The following is a 24,003-nucleotide window of genomic DNA, read 5'->3' as shown; positions in this document are numbered from 1 at the left end:
AAGGACACCATCCTTGCAATGAAATATAGTGACTGAAAGCCTATGGCTCTTTATTTCTTCTTTCCTAATTCATCATTTTAAAAATGCATACTTGAATGTTACAGCTAGAATGTTGTAGCCGTTTAAACTTTAGTTTGTGGAGAATTTCTATAGACCTGTGACACCAGTGTCACATTTAAAAAATCAAATTTCTTTACAACAATACTTCAATTAGTTTCATAGCAAGCAAGATAATGGTGACATGTAGAATAAATAAAATCAGTGGGATAGGGAGGGTAGGAGGGAGACGCAAGAGGGAGGGGATATGGGGATATATGTATATCTATAGCTGATTCACTTTGTTATACAACAGAAACTAACACAACATTGTAAAGCAATTATACTCCAATAAAGATGTTAAAAAATAAAAACAAAAAAATAGAAGAGACCAAAAAAAAAAAAAAAAGCGAAGTACAAGAAGTATTTCCTTTCACTTGAAAATTGCAACCATTGGGAATTTGAAATTGCATGGCAATATTCTTTTGTTTCTCACTACTGTACAGTCAGCAAAGGACGGTCCACAGAGCAGGGCAGAAAAGAGTGCCTAGTAGATCTGAAGGGGGAAATGGAAAATACCCAGCACAGTGCATAAGGTATACTTAATAATGTAAGTGTAAGTTGGTGGTCAGTTAAATGTGGGTAGAGGTCTTCAGGGCTAGGCAGGTAGTAAGTGGCAACAGTACACTAATGAGGGGAATTCTGGCTTATTGGTTTCAGTTTTAGGTGTTTTGAGGTAAATTTTCATTCCTTTCATTTCTTTATGTCCAGGAGCTTAAGATTTACTGAGGTGATTAAAGCATGGTTTCTAGAAGGATACTGTTTTGTAGTAGGGAAGAGAACTACCCTGAAAATCACGAATCCAGGTAGATTGTCAAGTGTGGGGTGCGGGAAGCATTGGAAGGATAATCCAGAAAATAGGTTTGTTTGGTGAGGAAGGGGATTCTTTTTTTCTCATGGGCAGTGCCCTATGTAAGAATTCCAAGAGATAAGGGACCAGGGACAGGCAGATTAGATGGGACACGTAACCTGTGATCCGTGAGGGTGAGGGAGGTAACGGGAAGATGCTGGCTCAGCCTCAGACAGGGAACTACTAAGTTAAGGTAAACGATTTGGATTCAATTATGAAGGAATGTGAAATGAGTAGTATTATCTACGGACAAAGAAGAGATAAATTGTATCCTTGACTTTAAAAATAAATAGCTTAATTAATTTGGTTAAGCAAAGTTAGAAAAATCTGGAACCCATGTAACCTGTTGATTCAGTAAACAGATCATGTAGCCTATTTCCTTTTCACTGTCTTCTTAAAAAAAAAAAAAAAAAGAACAATATTGGTAAACCTGAACCACAAGGGGGAAGATTACAGAAATGGTGTCTCTTCTCATTGATAGCCTCTTTGCCTTCAGAAACTCAAAGGATCAATTATATAGCTTCCAATAACTATTCTACATGTGACAGCAATTTTAATGTAACATAAATTATTGAAAAACAGTTTGCAAAGCTGTGAATAACCATACAAATAGTCTTTTATGAGCTTAAGAAGAATGGCAAGTTGCAATGGTAACTCTCAGCGCTGAGCTTTTTATTTTATCTTATTTTATTCATTTAGAACATTCAACCAAACAGTCGGGACTTTTGAAGAACTCCAAAAATACCTTGAAGGGTATGTGGCAAACCTGAATCGTGATGATGAAAAAAGACATGCGAAGTAAGTGGAGGAATATTTTCCTAAGCCGGATGTGGCAGTTGATAAAGAAGGGGACTGAAGGGTGTGGTTTGCTGTGGCGTAACTTTTAGTGTGTTGCCATTAGAAAATTTGGGGGAGTTCTTTTAAATTGTTCTTCCACAAAGAGGATACCATTTGCCTGGTATCCTCTACCAGGATAATAATAGTATGGCTATTAGTTTAGTCAATAAATAGTTTCTTATTTTCAGTGATGGGTAGTAATGTTAGGAAGAAATTTCCTGATAGAAAACCTTGGGAAAGGGATTCTTTACATTGACTGGTGACTTAGTTCAAAAGGACATTAATTCAGAAAGGAAGGCTCTCTTGCCCATGGAAATCAAACAGGAATACCAAGGCATAGCGTAGCCCATTCATTCTGATTCCAGGTAAAGAGCTAGGGCTAGAGTCTGGGTTATTTCAAAATATAAGGGAGCTGTTGCCCATGGCGTTGTGTGTTGGGTTCTAAATGTAGTAATACTGATGAAAATGGTTTTTTGTTTAATAGACACAATACTTTGTAAAATTAAAATTATTTGAAAATCCTTTGCTAAAACATTTTGTAGAATGAATACTTAAGCATATATTCACCAGATAGTACCATTACAATTGAAGAGTCAAGAGTTCTAGAAGACTGACCTTTGAGTTAAATTAGAGCATTCAGTCAGGACTGCATAAGTTTGTTTTTGTTTTTTTTTTCTTGCAGGGAGCATACTTGCAGTTTTTATGCCAAAGGCCTTTTGTAGTGAGAACAATTTATAAATACGTAACCCAGAACAGTAAACTCTAATTAAAAGAGAATTGAGTATTTCCAAGTAACAATACTTAGACATAAAATATGAACTGTATTTTTCATGTTTCACAAAGCAGTTATTCTGGTTTAGCCAGAGAAATCTTCAAGATCTGACAAAAATAGCAAAATATGGCAAAGATTCTCAGTGTGGAATCCTCCTGTATGTGCAACGAAGGAAGTGGCTCTCTTTTCTGCTTTTATTTCCTCTCATTGATTCTTTGTTTTTTAAACAGCTTTATTGAGATGTATTTCAAATACCACACAATTCACCTGTTTTTACCTCTCATTGATTCAGTTTGACTTTTGTCTGTTTTTTATTGTGTGTGAGTATATCTGTTTTTTATTTGTATAGTCTATTGTTTTTCTCCCCAGATGTAACTGAATCTGACCCTATAAGAGTTGAGATAAGCTCTATGGTAACTATGGGCAGTAATTACTGGCAGAAATAAGACTGTTGTAAGGGTGGAATTTATGTGTGCCGTGACCCCTGCTTGCCAAAGGGAGCGTATGTAAAGTTTCTCTTATCTCCTACAGGAGATCCATGTCTAGCTGGAAGCTGTCCAAAGCACTCTCTTTGGAGATGATTCAGCTGAAGGAGAAAGTGGCCAGATTTTCCTCATCATCCCCATTCCAGAACCTTGAGATTATCGCAACACTGGGCGTTGGTGGGTTCGGAAGAGTTGAGCTTGTAAGGGGTTTACGTTTCAAGCATCTGAGAGAAGCCTTTTGACTATTTTTTGTTTTGTATTCCAGTGTATGTCAGAGGAATATATGCATTGTTATTGCTATCTAAACATTGCTTTGAACAGAAATTGAGAAAGTACACTTTTCACTCTTTATGTTGTGTAATAGCAGGTCTGTGCTAGTAACTTATAATAATATAGCTGCAATTTCAAGCCTCTTACATCACATCCTTTTGTGATTTTTTTTTCTTGAGGGCAGTTAGTTATTGGAGAATGTACCAGTAACCATACCCAAAGGCTACAAAACATAAAATGTGTTTCCTAACAGCAAAATGTTAACTGTATGCTAAAGCAAAGAAGAATGTGTCCAGTGAAAGTGTCATAGAAATGAAATCTTTAATATCATAGCTCCATTTCTTAAACAACTCCCCTGCCATGTCTGTATTTGGCTTTCATTATTCTATTTTTGGGTTGCCAAATTTTCTATCAAAAAAAAAAAAGCTGAATGCAAGGAGATGTTTGAAGAGCAGCCTTCTGTAGTGCTGGTCAGGACAGCTGGGAACTTATGGCCTGATTTCGGCTGCATCTTCCATATCACCACCTCTCTGAGCTTTATAATCAGCTTCCAAAGAGTAGCAGAGCGGTGCTGTCAGATCAAGTGCTCTGAGGAAATGGTAGAATGGAGATCTGTGACCTTACTGGGTAGAGATGGCTCTGACCCCTTGGCAATTACCAAGCCCTTCTTTGCCCAGCAGATTTGTAACAATTCACTGTACATTAACCTTGGGAACTATGCTGACACTTCCATCTGATGGGTGGCCTGGGTGTGAGCAGATCTGAAATGCTGCCAGGAGACTCTGGGTAGTAAACTTTACACCCAGTCAATTCTTGGGTAAGGGGGGAAGAAACGATTTCTTAATAGGCCAAAGAGTATTTGTAGTGTTTCTTCTGCCATATGGAGAGATAAGGGAGAGATCCATCTGCTGTATTTTTCATCAAGATCTTGGCAAAAGGATTGAATTAACAATGCTGAGGTTTCCTTTTTATATAGTTAGATAATAATAATTGAAACAATAATTCCACCATTGATTTAAAAGTCATAGGCAGCACTAATGGCAACTGTGAGCAAAATGTGGGGTGCAACCATTTCTGCACAGTTTCATTACTTGTCAAATATAGTCTGCTAATGGAGTTTTAAAAGTCTATCTGAATGCTTATTAAATTTTAAAAATTTCCTTTTAAGGGAAAGTCCTGTTTGTCCATCTAGAGCATGGTCTCCAACAGAGCTTTCTGCACTGATGGAAATGTTCAGTATCTGTGTGTCCAGTAGGGTAGCCACTGGCTATATGTGGCTGGAGAGCTTTTGGATCACACAACTGAGGAACTGAATTTTTAATTTTAATCAATTTAAAATTAACTTTATGCGACTAGTGGCTATTATATTGGATCGTGCAGATATGAATCTTGATTTAATATGTCTTGTTTTGAAACTCAAAGAAGTGACTATTAAGAAAAAACAGTTTTTGGCAATTCTGGCCAAAGTTTTTCATGTCACATACTCAAAACTGAAGAGATTTCTAAACATTCAATCTTCTAACTAGAGTATTTTTCTTGTTTCAATACAAGCATTCTAGAGCCATGTTCCAGATATGTGAACTCTTTTGGAAATTACAGTGAAAAGGAAGTGTGTACACCTGGATAAAATTCAGTTCCCGGAGGGATAAGTGGTTAAAAGCTTACATGCTATTTAAATGTGAAAGAATTCGAACTCTCATTAGTTAACATGTTTTACGTAGATATTGCAAATCTTTCCTAGTAAGTTCATTTTGAGGGCTTGTTCTCTTCTTCCCTAGGTTAAGGTAAAAAATGAGAATGTTGCTTTTGCAATGAAGTGTATAAGGAAAAAGCACATAGTTGACACGAAACAGCAGGAGCATGTCTACGCAGAAAAGAGGATCCTGGAAGAGCTGTGCTCCCCCTTCATCGTGAAGTAAGCGAGCATCTCGCTCCCAGAACTTAGCATCTTAGGCTCTCCTTTTGAGTGTTTCCATGCAAGAGGACAGAGGAGGAAGAGAAGGCCTCGCTCTGAATTCTCCAGCCCAGTCACAGCGATGATACATAAAATGTTAGAAGTTTGAGATCTGAAGTCAAGAGTCCAGATTTTTTTATTCTTGGATAAATCTCAGGAAAGCGTGTGGGGTATATGTGTGTGTTTGTATGTGTGTGTGTGAATATAAAATTATTGTGGCAATAATTTGAACTGCTTATTTAACTCAGACCCAATGCAGAATTTGGGAAGCAAGAATTCATTCAGAACCCTTCAGGGGACGTGCTGCTGTTGAATTTCGACAAGAAGTGGCATCTGGACGTATTTAGGTTGTTGAGGAGCTGGTCCTAACAGTGCCTAGGTGCCAGAAGATCCACCGCCTTTACAGTTACTGCTTTCTTTAGCTATCGCCAGAGTTTGCAAGAGAAATGTATTATTCTAGGCCATGGCTCTCTTGTGAATTCATGGGTTAGTGGTGTAGGCCAGTTAAGGCATATTTTTTCCTACCTGTCTTAATGCTCCTGGAGTGTAGCTTTAGAGATTTCTGGGTGATGTAAAGTGCCTCTATAATGAGTAGCATCTATGCTTTTTTTTTTTTTTTTTTTTTTTTGGTACACGGGCCTCTCACTGTTGTGGCCTCTGCCGTTGCGGAGCAGAGGCTCCGGACGCGCAGGCTCAGCGGCCATGGCTGACGGGCCCAGCCGCTCCGCGGCGTGTGGGATCTTCCCGGACCGGGGCACGAACCCGTGTCCCCTGCATCGGCAGGCGGACTCTCAACCACTGCGCCACCAGGGAAGCCCCCAAAGTATTATTGATGATGCTCTTAAGCAACTTGGAAGACGTTTTAAAACTGGGTTTCTAATAATAACTGTGCTTTTCTTTATCTTCACAGATTATATCGCACTTTCAAGGATAATAAGTATGTATACATGCTTCTGGAGGCCTGCTTAGGTGGGGAGCTATGGAGTATATTAAGAGACAGGTAATGAAAAAGAATAATAAACAATAACTTTTGTCTCCTCCTGTGTCATCTAAAAAATGCTATGTTCATGATCATTTAAAGAGGCATGAAGAAAGTTATTAAGAAATGAGTCTAAGAACGTATTATCACTTGATAAAAAAGTAGTAATAGTGATATTTTCTTAGCTAACATTATAATCATGTAATAGGCACCCTGTAAAGCAGTTATTGTCATTCTCATATTAGGGATTAAAGAAGCCCAGGCTTAGAGTGTGAACCATCCATGTCACATGGTTAGTATGAGGCAGAGTAAGTATAAACCCAGATGTTACTGATTCCGAATCTTGAGAAGAGAGATGATGAAAGGGGTGGAGAGTGGGGAAGCCCGGACTGAAAGGCAGAGTGAAATGTCTGCAAAGATTCAGTTTTACAAAAGGGGTGATTTCCAGACAATCAAAACCACAGGTATTTACTAAGCTCCACCTATGTATAAGGCTCCTTAGGAGACAGTGTGGGAGTTTTCTAAACAAAGTAAACTGTTCTAACCCCTCAAAGTATAACGTTTTCCTCCAATGAGTTTAGATTTTGTTTTGGGAGATAATGTAATGTGCAATTCTAAAACATTTCATTATTTAACGTGAAAACTAAATATGACAAAGAAGTTGGCAGTTTGTAACGAAATGTCCAATGAGTGTTGTGGATAGTGAGCTTGGAGAAGAGGAAAGATAGAAAAATGTGATGGTCAAGGAAGGACTCGAGCTAAACTCTAAAGACAAAATTTGGAAAGTCAGAGAGGAAGGTAAACCGCAGGAACATTAGGATAGGATTAAGTGTCTTAACTTGCTGAGTAAGAGCAGAATTTGAATAGAGGACAAGGGCAGCAGAAAAGGAGGTGGGAAGGTGGCTTTGCATTAGGCTGTGGAGGTTAATGCCAGGCCAAACATTTAGACAGCATTCCCTGGCTTAGTGATTCTCAGCCCTGGCTTCACGTCACAGTCTCATGGGTAGCTTTAACAAAGTAAAAATGCTGGGCCCTAATGCCAAAGGCTTTGATTTGGTTCAGTTGCAAAGGGTCCAGAAAATGACTTTTAACTGCCTTTCAGGCAATTCTAATGTTCATTCATGGTCAAGAATCACCGACCTAGGTAATAAGAGACTTTTGAGCATCTGAGTAGAGATTCATGTGTTGTACTGGGAACATATTGTTGGATGGATCTGAATGCGGGAAACCTGGAAGGGTTGAGGAAACTTGCATGATACCTGCAGAAGCATTTGCGTCTTCCATCTTTGCTTCCATAGGCAAATCGTTTTAGAAAATATAAATCTATTTAGAGGTGGGAGTTCCTACTCTAGTGTTAGGCACTTTACCTGATCCATAAAACAGCCTTGTTAAGTCAGTAGTAAACCCATTTTACAGATACGGATCTGAGGCTCAGAACAGCAGAACAACTTGCCTAAGGATGCAGTTAGTGGAAGAAGAAGGAGTCAAAACCAGTTTCTCTTGTTCCAAAGCCACAGCCTTCTATTATACCATGCAGCAAATCACCACCACATTTCAATAATTCAATATGTAAACCTACACACAGTGCTGACACAGGGCAACTCTAATATCATCAAGGTGCACTAAATAGGAAAGAGTTATGACCCCGTTTCTACATAGGTTATTGTTACAAGCTATACAAACAGGAAATGAAAATGGTCACTTGAGTCGTTTTTAGTCAAGCAATCAAATGGAGAAGTCTGGTTCAAGCACTCCATTGAAATAGTTGCATTTTCCCCAGAGTTTGCCAGAGATGTCTTTGAAAAGTTTTAGTTTCTTGTCTTTCCATTTTATATGTTCATATATGATTGCCAGAAACAATTGTTTGGATGTAGACACTTTAATTTTAGTGAAGTGGTTCTTGTTTGCATCAAGTATCCCCCTAAATTTCTTTATAATCAGTGGTCTAATTCATTGGCAGCATGAAGTATTTTTTAGTGCTAATGCCATACAAAACGTTTATATTGCATAAATTTACTGTATAATAATTGACACCTAGAATCTAGAACAAGGATGTGTGTCTAGAGTATTAAGAGGGAAAATGATTTCATTGCAGAGGCAGCTTTGATGAACCCACTTCCAAGTTCTGCGTTGCTTGTGTGACAGAAGCATTTGATTACCTGCATCGACTAGGTATTATCTACAGAGACCTGAAACCAGAAAACTTAATTCTAGATGCTGAGGGCTATCTTAAATTGGTAAGACAAATTCTGCAACTTACAGTATCGTATGAGATATTTCTAAACACAAAGCTGTGTTACAGTTGCAATTCTCTTTTAATTTTGGTACATTTGTTATTGTCATTCTGGGGGATATGGCCTTTGAAATCAGCACACTTAACACAGGGAGCTGTGCTACAAGTACATTCTTTTTGGCCTAGGCATTGAAGGTTTCACCCATATTTGTGACTCCTACTAAGGATTCAAATAATAGAAAGCCTTTAAAATTGGATTTTGTTAGCATTTTTATATAATTTCAGGTAGGTTTTAATAAATTCCTGCTACATATAGGGATTAGCTATGAGGAATAAGGAAAGAAGATAGTATAGTTTCTGTCCCAAGTCAGCCACTGTCTGTAGAGGGGGAAAAGATACACATATGAATGTTGGTAGTTTAAAAAAATATTTGTGAGTGATTCTAAGGTACAACCAGGGTTGAGAATCAGAACACAAGACTGTAGTTTCCTTGAGGACAGAGACTTTCCTTGCCATGCATCTTTGTAATGGATAGCATGCCTAAGATGAATCCCCTTGCATGTCGCACAACAGAAAAAAATACTACCAGTCATGTAAACTGCTTCTGGTGCAAAACTGTAAGAGAAATGGGCAGTCATAATAGTAGAAAGCAGGCATTTTGGATCTCAGGAGGGAACGTCATCAGGATGAATTTTCCCTGAGTCCCTTTTGTCAGGAGCTCAAGGACATTAAACCATCTCTGAACTTAACATTTACAAAGGTATTAGAAGTTTCTAATAACAGAACTTTTTTATATGGAAATAATAATAGCTACCATTTAAAGTGTAAAGCTGTGCTAAATAAACATTTTGCAGTTAATATATTTAACAATTGATGAGATGTGTTTTATCATCCACATGTTATAGTGTTCAATTTAACCTTAGGAATTAAATTCATGATGTGTAATTGCTAGATGATTTCTCTCCATAGTGAAGGAATAAAGTAAGTCCTTTCATGTGAAATCTGGCTGACTTCCAAGAAACATTTTGATGCATTCAAGCTTTATTTTATCCATGAAAGACAGCTTTGGGAACTGGTGAGGTACTAACACAAGGCCTTAATCCCTTGTCTCCTTCACAATTCCTTCATTGGGTATGCCTCTTACAGCTCTTTAGAAAAACCTTTTGGAATATTCTAGAAGTAAAGCCATCATGAAGGATGTAGATTATCCATTAAATTCATTCTTTTTTTTCTATTCAATTATTTTTTTTTATTGGAGTATAGTTACTTTACAATGGTGTGTTAGTTTCTGCTGTACAATGAAGTGAATCAGCTATATGTATACATATATCCCCTCCCTCTTGGACCTCCCTCCCACCCCACACCCATCCCACCCATCTAGGTCATCACAGAGCACTGAGCTGAGCTCCCTGTGCTATACAGCAGGTTCCCACTAGCTATCTGTTTTACATATGGTAGTATATACGTGTCAATGCTGATCTCCCAATTCGTCCCACCCTCCCCTTCCCCACTGTGTCCACATGTCTGTTCTCTACTTCTGCATCTCTGTTCCTGCCCTGCAAATAAGTTCATCTGTACCATTTGTCTAGATTCCACATATATGCATTAAAGTATGATATTTGTTTTCTTCTTTTCATACCTATTTTTAAGAAATCAGGTAGTATATTCAGTATTTATAGGCATAGACGTCCATAACCATCTCTTTTGTTAGCCATTGTTATCCATCAGCTAACTCATTTGACAACCAGCTAAATGAAGAGTAATAACTAAAGCCTTTAGAAATTAAAAAGTAAATGTTGAGTATTTCCATTTCTACCTATATTTCAAACCAGATATATTGAAATTCTCTTATACAAAATGTCTCAAGTACTGGAGGAAACATGAAAAGCAGTATTATATGCCTGGCTGACTTTATAAGACAGCACTGGGAGTCCCCTGAGGCCAAGAACCAAACTTGGGCAATAGTGAAGGGTGGAACTCAAACATTGAAGCTGCTGTCTTGTGGGCACCCAGCAATCCTAGGTGGCCTAGAGGTTTTATTTTAATTGCTGTACCTTCTGGGAACAGGAGACCAAGTTTTGGACCTGGGCAGTGTGGAAAGTTGAATCAGAGAACATTGTCAAGAGCCAGGAATCATACAGATTATACTTTCAGAGAAAAAGAAAACAGGGGAAAAATCTAATGTCTAAAGGCAGAGTACATGCAAGAAAACATGCTTTTCTCATTATTGGGCTCTTGGTAGAGGAACAAAAGAGTCTAAGAATACTTGGCCACAGGCTGGTCTTCATGGGGTTTTGGATGCCCAGTCTTCAAGGATGGAGAACCCCAAGAAAAAATTTAAATGAAAATGGATCCATGTTGGTAGTATGCCCAAGTTTCCACGAATCAATGTATATTCTCTCTGGAAGAATGTTCTCTCAACTTAGGATACAGAGAACTCCCAGAGATAAACTTCCAGGGAATATAAGCTCACATTAAAAAATAATGTTATATGCATGAGGAAAAAAGGTGCCAGGAACATTATTTGGCAGGCACATAAAAGTCTCACATATTGCAGTAATCAGATACAAAATATAAAATAAATACATCTAAGTTTTTTAAAAGTAAGAGAGGGACTAACAAATGAGTAAGGAACAGAGAATCTCAAAAAGGATCTAACATGTTTAGAAAAAAAATAACAAATAAAACTTCTATTAAGAAATTAAGAATATAATAATTGAAATTAAATATTCAATGGAAGTTTTCATTAATGGTGGAGTAGCTTGCATTGGACTAATCTCCTTGCTCAGGTTAATTATAATATATGTATAAAAATGTGTGAAAGCATTGGAGAGCAACAAGAAATAGACATTCAAACCTTGAAAATAGGGAACCACACTGGGTGAAATCCATATTAATACAGCTGTTCATTTCAAAGCACTCTTTATTGTATAAGGTATGAAGAATAAACTTTAGTTAACATCATACCTGACAGTGAAATATTGACTATTTTCCATTTAGATTATGAACAAGATTATTTTCTTTCACTATGTTTTTTCAAAATCGTAACAGAGGTCTTAGCAAAAGAAATAGAACACAAAAAAGCAATGAAAGGCCAAAGATTAGAAAGGAAGAAGTTACCTGTCTTTATCTGCAGACAACATGATTGTTTATGTAGAAAAGAATGAAGAATCTACCAACAAGTTCTGGACAGAATAAGTAAATTAAGCACAATTACAGGTACAAAGTCAATATACAAATAAAAATTTAATTTTTATATACTAGCAGTAAATATTTATAAATGAAATTAAAATGCCATTTGTAATATCAAAACGTAAAATAAATGTGTAAAAATGTGTAAGACCTCTACATTGAAAACTACAAAGTTTTATTGACAGAAAAATGACTAAATGGTAAAATACACTATGTTCATAAATCATATAACTCAGTATTTCATAAGATGTTCAGTCTTGTCCAGTTGATCTACAGATTTAAGGCCAATGCAATAAAAATTGGAGCAGCCATTTTTAGAAACTGAGATGTTTATTCTAAAATTTACACAGAAATGCAGTTTAGAAGAGTCAATAACCACTTTGAAAAAAGAAGAACAAAATTGAGGAATTTATAATATGTGATGTCAGACTCACTATAAAGCTATAGTAATCAAGGCAGTGTGATAATGGTGTAAGGACAAATTACTTAATCTAACAGAATAAAGTCCAGAAATAGACATACACAGTCAACTGATTTTTTAGAAAAAATGGAAGGGCTAGTCTTCTCAACAGATATTGCTGAAACAATTGGATATATATGGTCAAAAAAAGGAACATGACTCCCACCACACACCATATAAAAAAATTAATTCAAGATGGATCATGGACCTATAAAGCACCCAGAAGTAAGCATAGAGTAATATCTTCACAACATGGGCTAGGCAGAGATTTCTTAGAACACTAGTAGTAAGCTTGAAAAGTTCAGGCTACTATAACAAAAATACTATAGACTAGGTGGCTTAAACAACAATTTATTTAGTTCTAGAAGCTGGAAAGTTCAAGGTCAAGGTGCTGGCTGATCTGGTGTCTGGTCAGGGCCAACTTCCTGGCTTATAGAGAGCTGTCTCCTCTTTTCTTCACATGGGAGAGAGACACAGAGAGAGACACACAGAGAGAGGGCTCTCTACTATCTCTTCTTATAAGGGTACTAATTCCATCATGGGGGTTTCACCCTCATGACCTAATTATCTCCCAAAGGCTTTACCTCCAAATTCCATCACACTGGGGATTAGGGTTTCAACATATAAATTTGGGGAGGGGAGATACAAACATGCAGTCCACAATAATTGGACTTCATCAAAATTAAAACATTCTCATTATCAGAATATACTGTTAAGAAAATGAATAGCCATGCCATAAACTAGTAGAAAATATTTGCAATATATCATTACATGACAAAGGACTTGTGTCCAGAAATATATAAAGAACTCAGTAAGAAAAGACAAACAACCCAGTTTTTAAAAATGATCAAAGATCTTGAAAAATCACTTTACAAGAGAAGACATAGGCATGATCAATAGACAATATCAATAGTCATTAGGAAACACAAATAAAAACCACAAAGATGTGACATTTCACATCCACTAGAGTGGCTATAATTTAAAAGATTGACAATACCAAGTGTAGATGAGGAAACTTGCCTAAATTTCAAGTGGGAAAGCAAAATTATAAACTGTTTGAAGAATAATTTGTCAGTTTCTCATAGAGTCAAACATACCCCTATTCTACAACAAGAAATTCCACTCCTTAGTAGAAATTCCACTCCTTGTTATTTATCCAGGAAAATTGAAATCGTGTTTTCAAAATTCTTGGACAAGAATCTTCATAACAACTTTTTCCTGAAAGCCCCCATATCAGAAGGAGCCCAAATACCCATCATCAATTCAATGTATAAACATATAGTAGTATATTCATCAATGGAACTCTCCTTAACAGTATAAAGCAATGAATTACTACAGGCAACAACATGAATGAAGTTTAAAAATTGTGGAGCAAAAGGAAGGCAGACACAGAAGACTATCCCTCTTTATGATTACATCTGTTGTAGAATAGATGGTAGAAATTAATGCAACGGTTGCCTCTGGGAGGAGCATTTAACTGGAAAGGGGCATGAGGGAACTTTCTGAGATAATGCAAGTGTCTGTCTCTTGACTATATATGGTGGTTGTGGTTACATGAGTATAATCTGCATCAAAATTCAATGAACTGTACACCAAAAATCTGTGCATTGTATTGCTTATAAATTATACATCAATTTGAAAAATGTAATGGAAAGGTTAAATAATGGATGATTCACAAGTGAACAGAAAAATCAGTGAATTGAAAGATAAACTAATTTACACAGAATGAAGCATAGAGACACAAAAAGACGGAAAATAAAAGAAATTAGGAAACTTGGGGAATAGAGTGAGAAGTTCTTAAAATGTTCAATTGGAGTCCAAGATAAAAATATAGAGAATGAGAGAAAAGTATTTAAAGAAATAATGGCTGAGAATTTTCCAGAAGTTATAGAAAATACCAATCATCAGGTAAAGGAACCCCAACAAATCCCAACTGAGACAAATTGTATTTATTGTAGCTTCTGTCTTTGTGTAACAAATCACTCCAAAATTTAATGGCTTAAAATAACAAGGATCGTGGACGATCTCTCACAGTTTCTGTGGGTCAGAGGTTTGGGAGTAGTTCGATTGGTTGGTTCTGACTCAGGGTCTCTCAGGAAGTTCTGTCAAGTGTTGGCTAGGGCTGCAGATCCACATTCAAGGTGACTCACCCCTCTGGCTGGCAAACTGATGCTGGCTGTTAGTTGGTGGTCTTAATGCTTTTCCATATGAGTCTCTTTCCGGGTTGAACGTCCTCATGGCGTGGCGGCTTGGCTTCCCTCAGAATGAGTCATTCAAGAGACCGAGGAATATCTACACTGCCTTCTAAGACTTACTCTCAGTCCCACACTGGTGCTTCCACTGTGCTCTGTCGGCCACACGGGGCCAGCCCTGATTTGAGAGAGGACACCTCTGAATACCAGGACAAGGGGATCATTTAGGCTCTCTTGCATGTTGGCTATTGTAGTGGTAAAAGTGCAGAACAAAAGCAAAGTCTTAAAAGCTACCAAAGAGAAAGGACAGTTTACATATAAAGGAGTAAAAATTAGGCTTTCAGTTGACATCTCAACGGCAACCATAGAAACAAGAATGCAGTGGAATGATAGCTTTAAAATTCCAAGAGAAAACAAATTTGAATTATAAATTCAGAGAAATTATCTTTCAAGAAGGGTGAAATAAAGACATTTTTAAACAAAGATAAAGAGTGTTAACCACCTACAAAAGGATGTGCTTAAGGGAGATGAAAAATCCCTGATGAAGGGTTTAAGATGCAACAGGGAGTGGTGACTATAGAAAAATGGTAAACATGTGGTTAAATCTTTCAAAATTATGGTATAAAGTAATAATTCTCACTCTACTGTGTAGTATTAAAAGTGAGAAAATGCTAAATAACTGAACAACAGCAGCAGGTAAACTGAGAGTAGGTGTAATTGGAATAAAAGTGGGAGAAGATGTCAATCATTTTAAAAGAAGGAAGCAAAGGAGAACAGGAAACCTAGAAAAAAAATCAAAGAGAAAACACAAATTGAAAGTAGAAAGAAATTTAACATATGTAAACAGACTTAACTCTTCAGATAAAAGCCAAACACTGTCAAATAGATTTCAAAAATAAAAATGATGTTTACAAGAGACAGACCTAAAACATGAGGATGCAGAAAGGTTGAAATTAAAAGGATAGAAAAGAATGTGTCTGGGAAATATTCAGCAAATTGAAATGCAGGTTTCATTATGTTGGTATCAGGGAAGAAGTATTACTAAAGATAGAGAGTGTTACCATATGACGATGGAAGGTTCATTTTACCAAGATAATGTAACAATCCTGATCTTTTATTTACCTACCAAAATGCTTCAAAAATAAGAAGCAGAATTTGACAGACTAGTAAGGAGAAATGGACAACTGTTGGAAATTTTAATACTCCTCTTGCAGAAATTGATAGAACATTCTGACCAAAGTTCACTAAAACTTTAGAAGATGTGTACAACACAATTTATAAACTTGATATAATTGGCATGTAGGATATTCCCAATGTTTAGAGAATGCACATGAACAAAATTTGATCATATACTAGGTCATTAAGCAAGTTTCAGCAAATATAAAAAAAATAGGAATTGGGCTGGCAGCTGGCAGCCTAACAGTGCTGCTGCCTTTGAAGGTTCCTGAGGGGGTCCCAGTAGAAGTGAGGGCAGTGAGGATGCCTGGTCCAGCACATCAGGAATGCACGTCTGGGTGACGGACACTGGGCAGTCCAGACTAGGACATGAATGTCCTTGAGGATGAAAGACTCCTTGAAAGGATGACCTTGGTCTCATTCTTCAAATTTTCATAAGTGGTGTTTTCATCTTCCTTTATCATTTCTTGGCAATATCAGTGAGAGATCAGATATCTAAAGACAACCATAAGGAAAGGCTTTTTTCCCCTCAGCAAAGAATAACCAGCAAAAGCCTGGAAAAAAGACTTAAGTAGGAGAAAGGTCTGCGTTTTGAAAGTGTCTCTCTAGAGGCTATAGAGGTTTGCTCTTTAGTGATCATTACAGAAGATGTGTTTGTAGTGAGGGATGACGACTTGATTCTACTCTTCTTCCCCAATTTATGATCGAGAGTGCAGACTGGTTCAGTCCCACATGGAGCCCACCTGGTCTAAGCCGTCTCCATCAGGAAACATATTAGGTGGAGACGAAGCATTAGCAGATACTACTAAAGGACAATGGATATTCTCACATTACCATCTCTCTTCTGCCCATCCAATAATTTCCTAATTTTTTCTTCACTTTCAAGGCCAGGGGGAGCTGATGAAGGCAGTCATGGTTATGAGTCCTCCTTCTGGTTATAATGAATGAATCTGGGGTGATATTAAGATGTAGGACAGTACTTAAAGAGTTAAAAACTGACCTTGTTCTCAACCCAAGCAGAATTTATATAGTAGCTAGCCTTCTTGGGGTTGCACAGGAGAAAACTTGGTTGTAATCCAGTAAATCTCAGCTGTCACTCATCAATAAATGTTCTATATGACTGTGCTATTAATTCATGTGAGCAATACACCTCATGTGATAACAGAACACCTCAATCTTACATGGAGTATTGTTTAAGAAAATACATTAAATGTTGATATTATTGCCTGCTTCTTTATGATCTCTGTGCCCGTCTGTGCTGATAGCCCCATAATGGCAGCAACTGTGCTATGGTATTTACTGCTGGACGTTAACACACTGCTTAGCACAGAAGAATGAATGAAAGGTCAATGAGGGGACTTTCCTGGTGGTCCAGTGGATAAAACTTTGTGCCCCCAATGCAGGGGGTACGGGTTCAATCCTTGGTCGGGGAACTAAGATCCCATATGCTGCACAGCACAGCCAAAAAAATAAATAAATAAAAAAAATAAAATGACTGAGTAAACAATTTGTTAAAAAAGGAAAAAGTCATTGAGGTCACTTCCTCTTCACTCCCAAAATATTTAGGAACATAAAGGTTTTGTTCAGTGACATCAAAGTATGTAAGGTAGAAATGAATAACAAAATTTAGAAAACAGGACTCCAATAAAGATGTTAAAAAAAAAAAGAACTGTACAGCTGACTTAAAAATTGCTTCAAAATTGAAAAGTTAAGTGTTAAGTGTTAAGTGTTCTTACCATAATAAAAATTTAAAGTAAAAAAATAAATAAATAAAAATAAATAAAAAACAAAGAAATCACTAAAAATGTTTGAATTCATCTCATTGGAATTTAAAGGATATTTCAAAACAACTCAAAGGATCAATGAAGAAGAAATTTTAATGAATATTATAAAACAGAATTTCATAGTAGAAAACACTACATATCAACACATGTGGGTTGCAACTAAAATGACAGGGAGAATAATGTTTATAGCTTTTAATGTTTCAACTAGGAAATAAAGAAGGCTAAAAATTATAAGTATTCAACTTAAGAATATGGAAAAGGGGGAAAAAACAAAGAAAAGAGAAGGAAAAAACAAAGTTAAGAACATGAATTTATAAAATATAAAAGGATATGAAGTCAGGATGTTTTGAAAAACTAATGAAACTAACAAACTGTGAAAATACTGATCAAAAGAAAAAGAGAAGCGGTACAGATAAATGCTATAGTGAGTGAACACAACTACAGTTATAGTAGAGAGTTACATGATTAGAAAGTATTTGGGTAACTCTACTACTACATATAATATAGTATATAGTATATTATATATATAAATGGTTGGGCTTGGGTGAGAGCTCTCTTCCTGGTTTGCAGGAGGTTCAGTATTTTATAGGAGGCTCTACCCAATGCAGAAAGATACAGGTAAAATTAAAAGAAAGATTGGAACATAAACAACAAAACCTATTTTCCCATGTGATACAATTAACTCTATAGAAATCCAGAATGTAACAGCAAATTATTAGAATTTACTAGAGAGTTCAGTATGGTTGCTGGATGATAAGGTTAAATACCAGAAACATAATTGATAAATAGGAATACAACTGCCATTTACAAAAAGCATAAATATATAATCTATATATTTATATAATACAAATATAATCTATCTAGGAATAAATCTGACAAAAATATGTGAAAGCTTTACTGAGAAACATACAAATTTATAGAAAGATATTAGAAAGACCTAAATTAGTAGGTTTATTCTCATTTCTTTTGAGCACAGAGCCAGAAAACTTACCCCAGCCTTCTTTGTGGCTAGTTGTGACCATGTGACACAGTTCTAGCTCGTGAAATGTGAGGTGACACGCTTTGCACCGCTGTCAGACCTGGTCTGATGGTGATCTGTGCAGCTAATTTCTATGCCGTCTTTCTGGCTTGTGGCCGATGAACACAGCCGATTTGAAGTTGGCAGAACCCTAAGATGGAAGGATCCCGCGTCCCTGAACCACTACTTGGAGGAGATTTCCCTGCTGCTCAGGAAAACCCATTATGTAAGGAAGAAGTAAATTAATGGAGAGTGTAAGCTTCTGTACTTTCTTGGATATCTTTGTTGCAGTAGCTAGCATTACTCTAATTAACTCAGAAAAATGTATTAGGTTTAAAAATAGAAAGACTCAACATCCTAAAGGTATCGATACTTTGCAAAATGATCTGCAGATTTGATCCATTTCCAGTGGAATTCCAGCAGAGCTTTCCATGAAGCTTGGCAAGCTGATTCTAAAGTTTATACAGACTGATCAAAGGCCAAGAATAGCCAAGACATTTCTGAGGGCAAACAAGAACATGGGAGGGAACTCTCTCAGATATCAGAACTAATTATAATGCTGTAGCTCAAAATAATTGCTAATGGGAGGTTGCAAGTTAAAACCACAGTGATTTTATACTTACAGATGGCAAAAAATAAAAGTTGATGTCACTAAAGGATGGTGAGGATGTAGAACAGTAGGAACTCTTTACCACTGCTGTTGGTAAAGGGGTAGGTAATATAGGACCTAAGGAAAATAATTTGACAATAAGCAGTGAGGTTGAACATACCATGTCTTTGACCCAGAAATTCTACCTTCTTACACATGTCCAGTAGGCAAGATGGGAAATGATGTTAATAGAAGCTTTTTGTGTGATAACACGCTATTGGATATAAGACAAATTTCCATCAACGGCGTAAAGGACAAAAACTTCACACCATTTACAGCATGTTCTTTCAGTGGTGTATGATACAGCAATGTAAGTGTACTGCAAAATGGATTAAATTCAAAAATATGATTTTAAGTGAAAAAAGGCAGTTTGCCCAAGAATAGATAAGATTTATCTAAAAATTTTAAAAATGAGAACTATATATCATGTAAGGATATTAGATATGCGGGAAAATTAGAAATGAAGGCAAGCAAATGATAAACACAAAAAGTCAGGGTAATGGTGACCTCTTGGCAAGGGGTAGAAGGACAGTGTGGAAGGAGCACAGAGGGCTTCTGCATTGGTTCTGTTCTAATTATTAAACTGGTGGTGGATACTGGGGTGTTTTTATTCTCATACTTTATAACTTGAATGTATGTCACATTATTTTACATGTGTCAAGTATTTCTTAACTTGAAAAATAAAAGTAATCATTGACTCTAACTATATTCTTTTTGACAGACCGTTATTAGCTGTACTTATTAAGTGACAATTAAACTTTTCCCACTAACATGCTTTTTATGTTGCCTTTTCCCTTAAAAATCTACTTACTAATGAATTTACCTGTAATGTGAAGGTTCCTTTGGAACCTGGTTTCAGTCTCATCTTAAGTCTCCATGACCTTGCTAGGCTTTAATTTTGTCATCTTCAACATTGAGATATAGTCCCTAACTCATGAAGTTGTTGTGAAGATTATACATGTACATCTTATTGAAACGGATGTTAACAGTTATGTCTTCATTCAGATTCTTTCATCAAACACATGTTGACCATCTGCTGTGCTACAGATGCTGTAGGGGGTACAAAATGAATAGGATGTAATACCTCTCCTCCAGGAGCTAGATTTATTCACACACAACTAGACAGTGCTACCGTAGGGGAGGTCATTGTGGAATAGAAACTGTTAAAGAAGCTCAAAGAGAAAGGAATTGGTTCTGTAAATTCAAGGGAGGCTTCAAGGAGGCGGCGGCCTGTGAGTTGAGCCCCCAGTGATCTGATTTTTTTTGTTTGCTCTCGTGTATGCAAAGCTCCCCATCATCGTTCCCACTTTCCACTAAACACTCTAAGTATTTCAGGTGAGTCACCACAGTCACCTAAAGAATGGTGTGTGGCTGTGAAGGCCTCGTCTGTACCATACCTTTGCCTGTCTCACTTGCTCTTGCCTCCAGTGGAAGCCATCCACAGTTGTCCGTTTTAGTAGATGGACCTTAGTATCACAGGGACATGAAATCCTCCTTAGTTGTTGGTGGATAGGATAAATAGATTCCACTTTACCTTTGTCTAGACTCGGGCAAAGTAAGGGCCCTAAAAATGCCACATAAATATTTTTTTGGGGAATGTTATGTCTCCATGAATCATCTGGCTTAATTAGACTGGTCCTTTTGTATCCTTTTTTATGTGACCAAGAGAACCAGTAGCTGACAAATTTACTGACCCAGAGAGAAACTTCTGGGAAAAAGCTAATACTTACCGGATACCAGCTCCAGCAAGCCACAGCGCTAATTTTTCTTTCTGAATGAACCAATCATTGCTTCAGATATAGAAGCATCTTACAACCTTCTGGTGTGTTAAAATCTTTGGAGACAATGTTTTTAAGCTTTCAGCATAATGTAAGCTGTCTTTCATAATGGGAATTTAATAGAGACAAGGGAAAACCTGTGTTCAGCTTCTCCAGAGATTCTTCTTGAAAGCTCAGTCCTTCTAGGAAAAAAATTTTTTAAAGGGAAGGTGTCTATTTTCTTATCTTCTAGAATGAGCCCTTTGAAACATTAGCCAAGCCATGCATACCCCTTCTCTACCGCTGGAGGCTACCCCTCCAATGGCCTCCTAGAAAACAAATCTGAAACTCTTTCTATGGTTTACTAGACCACTCCACAATCTGCCCTCACTTCCTGCCACTTCCCGTCATACACTAGGGCCCAGACGCAGTGGCCTTCTTGCCAATCCTTGATCTTCACCTCGCACGTTCCCAAAGGTTAGGGCCTTTGTGCTAGCTCTTTATCTGTCAGAATCATCCTTGCTCAGATTTTTACAGAGCTCTCATTCTTATTTCATGCAGATTTCTGCTCCAATCTGCTCAAATGCTACCTCCTCAGAAAGACTTTTCTGATCACCCCATTTAAAGTATAATTCCTGTTGATCTCAGTACCTAACTGCTGTATGTTTCTCCATTGCATATATCACTATTTGGCAATATTACATATGCTATGATATATTTTTTTACTTTTTTATTGAAGTATAGTTGATTTACGATGTGTTACTTTCAGGTGTACAACAAAGTCATTCAGTTATATATATACATAGGTATACATGTATATATACACACACACACACACACATATATATATATATATATACATTCTTTTTCAGATTCTTTTCCCCATGGGTTATTACATAATATCGAGTATAGTTCCCTGTGCTACACAGTAGGTCCTTGTTGGTTATATGATATTATATTTTTTATGCATGTTCTCCTCTTTCTCTTAAATGTAAGCTCTAAGAAGACTGGGGACTTTGTCTGTACCCTGGTGATTGTTACATAATGGTTTTCAATAAATATTCATTGAATGAACAAAGGAAAGAACTTACATTTCTATTGACTAGAAGATAAAGGGTTAAAGAAAAGATTGAGGCTTCGTGGTGGTATCCATGCTGGTACAAGACAGAGGTAGTGTGAATTTTTATAGAAAATACACAGAACTTCACATTAGAAGATCTGGGACCTTCTATATTTGGCACATGACTTTGAATAGGTCTGAGCATCAATTTCCTCCAACCAAATGGATTAGACTAAAGTTGATAAGATCAAAGGAGATAAAGGAAGTGGTAAGTTTTCATAAATCTTAAAATCTTAATATAATTATTGCCATCTCTTTGGGTCAATATGTAAATACAAAAGCAAAATCAGGTACTCAAATTAAAATTTCTTACTTTCAGAACTAGAAAAGCTCTCCTAAACATCTAATGAACTTCCAGTCATCCTTACATGGGAAACTTAAGTGCAGTTTAAAAAATGAGTTGAAGGGCTGTTACAGAACTACAAAATATAATATTTCCATACATGCATGGATGCAAATGAAATTATAAGCATTGCTTTCTTGTTTCTTAAATTTCAGTCTTTATAAAATTAGCTAAGATTTTCATATTGGTTCTTTACCTGAGGAATAAGTAGATATGCTAATTTCAGCTAGTTACAAATTTTAATTTCATAATATTCCCAGCCATCTCTTAGGTACAATCTTTGCGAGTCATTCTGTGTAGATAAAAGAAAAGAACAAAAGCCCACTTCAAATTAGGTTGTTTAAATTCCCTTTTTTCTAATAAGGATATCCTTGCTGTTATGTGATAAATACCAAAAAGGCTTAGTAAAAAGGTAAATTTCTAAGAGATTTTTAAACATATGACAAATGTTTTAAATATTAATATTTGAATAAATAAATGAGGGCTAGATTTTATAGTTCACTGATTCATAATTTTTTAAGTGAGGGTCTATTTTGATGTGTTAACCTGATTTATTTAATTTTTTTAGCCATGATTATTGCCATATTATTGAGATAGTCCATGTATAATGAATCTATTAAAATGTGCATGTTGAAGCCCAGCTATAATTTATGTTTCTGTTTACTTGGAGGTGGAGGGTGGTTTTACTAAAATAATATCTTTATGTATTGGAGATGAAAAGTACATGCTAAATCGCCCCTGTGGAAGGAAACCAACTTTGTTTTGCAGGGCAGGACTTCAGTCATATACACTGCCTCGATTTAATGAGCGGGTCTTCTGTTGCTCCAGCTTTCTTTCCTGTCTTTATTCAGTTCACGGAGTTCATTGAATAGAGTCTCAGAGAAGTGGAAGAGCCTATCCTGAAAAGACAGAAGAGGGTAGCACCCATTCATCACGCTGGGAGAGCTCCTAATCCTCAGTCAGTGCTGAGCTCAGATGTCACTTCTTTTTTTTTTTTTTTTTGCGGTACGCGGGCCTCTCACCGCTGTGGCCTCTCCCGTTGCGGAGCACAGGCTCCGGACGCGCAGGCTCAGCGGGCCCAGCCGCTCCGCAGCATGTGGGATCTTCCCGGACCGGGGCACGAACCCGTGTCCCCTGCATCGGCAGGAGGACTCTCAACCACTGCGCCACCAGGGAAGCCCCAGATGTCACTTCTTAATGACGTCTTTCCCCACCATCTTCTCCCTAATGTTCCAGAATTCTATGTCTTTTGGCTCTTTGAGTTTATACTTAGCATAATCTTCTACTATATCCTGTCTCACATGGCAGTTTTTTAATCACATCTGTTTAAGTATTCCCAGTACTCTGAGCTTCTCCTAGTCAACACTGTATCTGTAGCACAGAGCCTGGCCTATTGTGAGTGCTGACAGTATTTTTGCAGAATAAATAAGTTAACGCAAGTGCTGCCACCCTGAGAGAGACTGAGGGTGTACAGAGTTCAGCCAAAGTTGAGATGGGATGATCCTTGCTTTTACTTTGGACTGCCAACATTTAGAGGGTGCAGACATTGTACATAAAGGTTTTTAAAGACTGTCCAGAATTTTAAGCCCCTCTTCTTCTCAACGACGGTCCCTTTCCCAAACTCTCAATTCTGCTATCATTCTTCCTTTTATGATGAAGCTCAAAGGGTGCAAGTGTCTATCACTTCCCCCTTCTCTCTTCTTGCCAATGAATACCACTATTGATTTGCAAGTTACTTGTCTGCTTGCCCTGAACTTCACCTTGGTTATAAGGGTCTCTCCTTGCTAAAACATCCCTCTCATCCTCGTGGGCGTAGAGGTGTGTGCATGGAATTTT

General features: G+C 37.0%; 1 protein-coding gene across 2 annotated transcripts in view; it reads left to right on the top strand.

Annotated features, from left to right (window-relative positions):
* The window catches only part of PRKG2 (protein kinase cGMP-dependent 2), an 85,790-nt gene that overhangs the window by 45,277 nt on the left and 16,510 nt on the right, over positions 1–24,003 (top strand). The window contains exons 9-13 of one of the 2 annotated variants that reach the window (XM_004316075.3): positions 1,646–1,744; positions 3,087–3,153; positions 5,089–5,225; positions 6,175–6,264; positions 8,339–8,480. In XM_004316075.3, the coding sequence (XP_004316123.1) occupies positions 1,646–1,744; positions 3,087–3,153; positions 5,089–5,225; positions 6,175–6,264; positions 8,339–8,480 (535 nt within the window). Of the gene's footprint in view, positions 1–1,645; positions 1,745–3,086; positions 3,241–5,088; positions 5,226–6,174; positions 6,265–8,338; positions 8,481–24,003 lie in introns of both variants that reach the window. The other variant, XM_004316074.4, reaches the window with a different exon arrangement.

The sequence above is a fragment of the Tursiops truncatus genome, chromosome 5 (assembly GCF_011762595.2).
Source record: "Tursiops truncatus isolate mTurTru1 chromosome 5, mTurTru1.mat.Y, whole genome shotgun sequence".
Classification (NCBI taxonomy): domain Eukaryota; kingdom Metazoa; phylum Chordata; class Mammalia; order Artiodactyla; family Delphinidae; genus Tursiops; species Tursiops truncatus.
The sequence above is the reverse complement of the archived record's forward strand: the minus strand, read 5'-3'. Positions and strand labels throughout refer to the sequence as shown.